Source organism: Falco biarmicus, chromosome 9 (genome assembly GCF_023638135.1).
Source record: "Falco biarmicus isolate bFalBia1 chromosome 9, bFalBia1.pri, whole genome shotgun sequence".
Classification (NCBI taxonomy): Eukaryota; Metazoa; Chordata; class Aves; order Falconiformes; family Falconidae; genus Falco; species Falco biarmicus.
The window spans coordinates 38652625-38659164 of NC_079296.1; the positions used below are offsets into that span (position 1 = coordinate 38652625).

Below are 6540 nucleotides of genomic sequence, written 5' to 3' on the forward strand. Positions count from 1 at the left end.
AGCATTTCTTCACACTGGCCTTTTATCATCTGGCTACACTTCTATTCATATTACATTTATTTTGTTAATGAGTGGAACTGCTTTCAGCCATTGCATCTTAAATGTTGAGTGTGGATTTGGCCTTAGTTACACTGGCAGTTTTGCCAGCATTAAGAATTGTCTTCTCCTGATTTCCAAATCTGTAAACTCAAGATGGGGGTAAGAAAGTGAGTGAAACTAGAATCTTTCTTGCTCCTGTGTGCACAGCTGTAAAGTGGTAACAGTCAGCTCTGGGATCCACCTTTAGAAACTATAATTACGTTCTCCCTAACTGAACTTCCCGAGGAACTCTGCTGCCTCTTGTTTGTCTAGGTATAACTGCTAGAGACGGGCAGCCAGGTGTAACAAAAGGGCCGGGGGGGTTATAGCCTTGATTCTAAAAAGCATCATTTTTCCATCCTTGAACACCAAGCACTTCACAGATTTCATCTAAAACTCTGCACATTCAGCTGGGAGGGGCAGACAAAATGATTACAGAAAAAAATTTATTCACTCTGTAAGTTAATCGAGCATTTGTTATGAGTAAGCTGATTCCTTACCCCTGCTCCCAGGACTTCACAAACAATCACTAGGTTAAAATTTAAAAAAAAAAAAAAAAAAAAAAAGCAAGCAAGCAAACTTAAGAAACAGTTAATGGAATAGAGATCAGAATGTGTGATGGGAATCCAAATTTTTTTAAGAATGCCAGTATGAGAAGCATTTTGCAGAGCAGCAGTGGGAAGTAGGAGAAAGGAGAAACACTCTGCTTGGGACAGAACTGCAGGAGGCACAAGCGAACCATGCAATCTAGTGACAGTTGCATGAAGTAAATACCATAGCGTATATAAAATGTAACTAATTTGTTGAGGAGCATTTTTCTTTTCTCTGCGGCTCAGACAATGGATGTCCCTTATAAGACTAGACAAATTCATAGCGATGTAATTAATGCACTTCCCCCAAGAGTAGACATGTACCTTAAGCAGTGTCACCTGGATGAATGTTCTGACCTTCTTCACAAAGTCAAGAAATGTTCCAGTTGATTCCCATCAAGAAGGAGCCTTTGCCAACAGTCAGCCTCATCCAGGCCAAGCCTGACCCCTGACTGCCCATACAAGGTGGGACTGCTCCGATGGACATTGGTCAGGGGTTAGCCAGGACTGCCAGACTGTCTCCATCGCTGAGCTTTGATTGGAACAGCAAGGACCAGTGACAGATGTATTGCTGGGTCTCTGCTGGTTTAAGAGTTAGTGCCTCCCTGCAGTGTCCCCAGTAAAACTGTTACTACAGTGTCAGCTGTCCAGATTTTCTGAGCTAGAAATTAGGACTGATGAAATTAGTGGTCAGTGTCTGATGCTCAAGACTTTAATGTGGCAAAGACCACTCAGATTGTGGTTTGGAGATGACAGTAGTTGCGAAACTTAACTTCATGCCTTGAAATGCTTGCAGTGCTATGAAATGCTTATGTTTGATGGGACTGACGAGTCGGTAGAGCTCCCTGTTGTTTCTGATGAAAGGGAATTACAAAACTTCTCCTGAGGTGAGTACCGTGAGTAGGAGTAAGCCACTGAGCTTTGCTCGGAGACAGAAGACGTGTCTGTTTCCTGATGGCAAAGGCGTTTTGGGTTTAAGGCAAGAGTACAAGTTTCCATTAATATAAGAATTAAGACAATAGTTTTGATTTTTACTTATCAGAGCGTAATTCCAATGTGAAGAAAACCAGAAAGTATTGCCCGATGCTGATGCCTGCTAGTCATTGTGGCTAAGTTCAGGCAGACAGGGATGGAGTTATCTGCAGATTCACTGTTTGTCATGGCTTGGAGCAAGAATGATTAGACGAAAAGGCTTGTCTGTCTTTCACAATTTTCAAAAATGCTTGGTGTTGTACTAAATAACATGGTCCAGCTTTTTTCTTTGTATAACTGTACCTTTAAAGAAACATTTATGTGAAGCTTTTTTTTTTCCTCCTACAGCTTTGTGGACATACTCTAAACTGGTTTCATTGTACACAATCCAACTACATTCCTTCTAGTTAGACTTAGCTGGATGTGTGTGTCTCAAATTTTTTATGGTCTATTCCCGGTTTTCTCAGTGGCTAGAGAAATGATTTAAGAGATCTAGTAACAATCCATCACTACCTTGGGGGCATATAATTGCTCATAAATACAGTACTTTGTGTCTCGTCCTTGTTTTCATAGCCTTGAATGTGTTATCAGCTTACTTAGCTAGTAAGGCTTTATGCTTGGAAATAGTGAAATGTGAGGAAAATATATGTATTGGGCTTCCATGCAATGGATCTAAATCAGGCAGTCGGAGACTACTGTAGGCTGTGAACTCAATGAAATTACTGGGAAAGAATTTCAGTAAATGCAGTAACTGAGTGTGAGAGATGAAGTCTGACTTTAAAAATTACAAAGACTGGAAGCAGGGGAGAAATAGCAAGATAAGTCTGACTGAAAAAAAAAAAAAAACCACCACAAAATTGCATGGACACCATAGCAATTAAACTAGAATTTATCTCGTGGAAGAGGAGAAAAAGGTGAAAAACTCCCATGAAGGAGAAATTTTGTGATGCTGTTGACTAGCAGATGGTACATAGTGGGAAGGATCTTTTTTAGTTGTCTTTAAGCATCTGCTGTAGGTGTACGAGCTAAGCTAACCTCTTTAAGCTTCTGCACGCAAATCTGTATTATCTGTAGTAATTTGGTTATTTTTGACAGCTGGACCAGTACCACAATAGTCTCACAGATTAGCCAGGGGTATTTCAGCACCTGGTAGAGGAGGCTCATGGAATACATCTGTAGAAGGAAAGGGATGTTGGTGCAGTGATATGGAGAGCAAACTAAGTGAAATACCTGGAAAAGAGTTTTCAGACAGTGAGATGGGTAGCTTAGAAGAACAGCTTCCCAAGCAAAGTTTATTTTCATACTTCAAACTTGCTGGACAAAATGCAAGTAAATATAAAACTGGTAGGAAGCCACCTAATGGCTGAATCACCTGGGTGATTTAATAGACTCTGTGTCTCTTAACATCTAGATTCAGAAAGTTAATCTGAGCTAGTGGCATTGTAAATCTGCTGATCTGGTGCTAAATCAGGGAAACTGGGAATTCACAAAATGCACAGCTGCACTGATAACATTAGACGGCAACACACTTCTTTGGTAATTTAAAAATAATTGTAATTTAAAATAAAGTAAGAAAATTGTTGTACTGGAAGCAACCTCAGAAGGGGACTTAAATCATCCCATCATTTGTAACAGCTGACTGTCCAGCCTTGTCCCGTGGTGGAGATGCCACAGCCTCCTGGCTGCTCCGTTTCAGTTCTTCATGATCTCAGTGCCTCACCTGAAACCTCCAGAATGTAAGCTCAGTGCTACCTCCCCTATTCACTACAGCCATGAAGTCCATTTGGAAACTGTTACCATTTGTATCGTACAGCCTTTTTTGCTTATGCTTTCTCCTTTGCCCCACTCCTAACTTTCAAATGTCTGTATCAAAGGAGGGTTTAAACCCTTCATTCTGTCTTTGTTGGTCATGTCTATGACATGTCTAATCATCCTATTTGCACAGTTTCCAATTGTGTCAAAACTTTTATTCATGGAAATCCAGACAGAACTGCAGCTGCAGTCTTACTAAACTTGATAAAGCAAAAGGAAACTTTGTTTTGGGTATCTGCCCATTTGTGTATCTCTGTGTGGCATCTGCTATTTTCACAACAGCGCTACCTCATGGACTGTTCTTCAGACTGATGCCCTGTAAAACCCCTGTATCTTTTTTTTTTTTTTTTTTAAAACTACTACATAGGCTGTATCACTCTCTATATGCAGTTGATTATTTATGTTCAAATTTAGAGTTTGCAGTTGTCCCCATAGAAATTTCATCCTGTTTCTCCCATTTGGCTGGTGATTCAGCAGGTTTGGTGTACTGTCCCAAATACTCTAAAAATGTATTTAGTTTGTGGAGTTGCCAAGCATTGTAAATTGGGAATAATGGCTCATTATGTCATATCCCAAGGCAGTTAAACCTGTACTTTATGTAAAAGTGTCTGGATTTTACATGAAGATTAAAAAAAAAAAGAGCACAGATAGCTCTTGGTTACAAAGGAGTCGTCTTTGTATGTGTAACTTACTTAACATGCTGGTTTTTCAACACATTTTAGTATAAGCCTGAGGCATTCTTAAACACTATTTCTGAGCATTTATTTACAGACTTAGCTGCGGTTTATAGTTTGTAAGCACCATGCCCTACATTTCATAGAGAATGTAGTAGAGGAGAACTTGAGCCATAGGTTGGTGCAGTTAGCTGGTAAGTGGAGCAGAAGTCTTGTCAGTCCTCATTGTCGAGTATTCCTGTAATGGCTCTCACAGTAGGCATATTCGTGGTAGAAATAAATACTTCCTTTTCATTTGTTTAAAATACTTTTCTTGGGTAGAATTGCTTCATTCTTGTTAGCCACATCCTCTGAGGGGCTTGCACAGGTACAAGAAAATTGCTAGTTTAATTTGAACAACTTCACCTTTAAAATACTCAGACAGCATATCTTCCAATGTGAAATGTCAAAAAAGCTGCTGACTTTTGGAAGAATAACCCAGGCAGAAATTACTTCCACTGTTAGGCCATCTCTCCTTTCCTTACTGCTTTAATTCTGGCCTGTGTTCACCTTCTGTTGCTTGGCTGGTAGACTGGGTTGTAACTTTCCAGGAAGGTACTGGACTGCTTATAGTTCGTAGAACACCTGAAGGACATGCTGTGGACAACTGACATACCTATGGCCTTGGAAACTTGCCACAGTGCAAATAACAATGAAAAACTAATCAGTAGACTGAAAGGGCAGGAAGGTTCAGTATGCAGTCATGGGAATTCAGTTGTGCAGCTCAGGGTTAGAAGGGAATATACCAAGAAGGGCAATAAAGGGTATGGTGAAGTTTGAAGTACTTAATCCTGGAAACATGGGATTGCATTTGCAAATACATTCTCCGCATACACTATTAATCTTCTGTAAGCTGATCAATTTGCTAGATAGGTTTTCTGTAACAAGATACCTTTCTGTAGAAAAATAACACATAAAATATCGGATTCTGGTCGTCCCAAATGTGGGCTTCAAAAGTTGACAATAAGGAACTGTTAATTTGTAAAGTATACTTTTTCCCCAAGGATTTACAAAAATTTCTTTGCTAAGAAACGTAATTAATCAAGAAAAGAGCAGATTAAACATTATCTGCCATGTTGTGATGTCATTGCTGTCTTTTTAGAGAGTGAAATGTTTGTGTAATTGTGTAGGATAATATTTTACACTAAATGAGTTTTTTATTGGAATGGTTTGCCTTCTTGCATGAAATCATGCTGACTTCAAGGAAAAGGGTCTTCTCATTCAAACAAACAAGTATGGTGATTTTTTTTCATGTTGTCTACTTCCTTTGTCCATTGCAAAATTTGTAGGTTGATATGAGGCCTTCAGGAATTAAATTTTTACAATAATAAAACTAGAATTAGTCCTGTCAAAGATGTTTAATGCATAGCTGAATTTAGCAGGGTTGCTCACATGTAGTATAATAAAGTGTTGATTTTAGTTTAGCTGAATTATTTCAGCATTGAAGATGCTGAAGCACAAGAGAATGTGAAGATAATAATTGTCAATATTACCTACTCTAAGTATTCACATTTTACTTCTTAGGTTCTAGAAACTTCTTCATGTAATTGAAGTTTTTGAGGGTTGGGGGGGGGGGGGGGATGGGGGGTGTGTGTATAAAAAAAGAGGCTGGCTTCTTGACAAACTGTTCACAAGGTTTCCTAAATTGAAAATTCTTCTCTGAATAATTTATGATACTATTTGGAAAGTACTTTCAGAAATGGCCTGTCTGTATTTTGAGTGGCATTCATTAGTTTTAATTGCAGCCCTGTTCATATATTCCCATTCCTGTTTGCGTAAACCAATTATATTAAAAAAAACAAAACAACAAAAAAAACCCAACAAAAAACCACCCTATGTTTTTCTGACCAGATACTCATAATGAGTCTCAGAATACATCACTGTGCTGAACTTTCTTTGAACATATTTACTAGAAAATTCCTGGAAAGGAAAGGAACATCAGCTTCATATAACCATGGGAAAAGCAAATGACACCGGTAGTCTCTTAAAATCTCTATCCTCAGGATTTGGCATCGGTTGTGCTTCCAGTATGAAAGAACTATGTGACATCTTTCTGGTACTTCGCATCCAGTTGATGCCAAACAGTACAACTGTGTGGGACATGAAAATAAAACAGCTGGGGGCGGGGATGGGGATTTAATTAATATTGCTTCTGTATGGATTAGTTGTTTTATTTAATTGAGTTCTTCTGTGCCTAATTTGCATGGATATGATTTAGTCTCAGGTTTTGAATAATGTAGTAGGATTCTTTGTTTCATTTGAAGGGGTAGAGGACCGCTGAAGAACACATCTGATGTAATTAATGCAGCCAAAATGATTTCGGAGTCAGGATCAAGGATGGATGTCCTAGCACGGTTGATTGCCAATCAGGTGGG

General features: G+C 38.9%; 1 protein-coding gene across 3 annotated transcripts in view; it reads left to right on the top strand.

The window, feature by feature from the left end:
• Window positions 1-6540, top strand: part of CTNNA3 (catenin alpha 3) — a 500767-nt gene that overhangs the window by 471918 nt on the left and 22309 nt on the right. For all 3 annotated transcript variants that reach the window (XM_056352597.1, XM_056352598.1, XM_056352599.1), the window contains one exon: window positions 6430-6535. In XM_056352597.1, the coding sequence (XP_056208572.1) occupies window positions 6430-6535 (106 nt within the window). The remainder of the gene's footprint in view (window positions 1-6429; window positions 6536-6540) is intronic.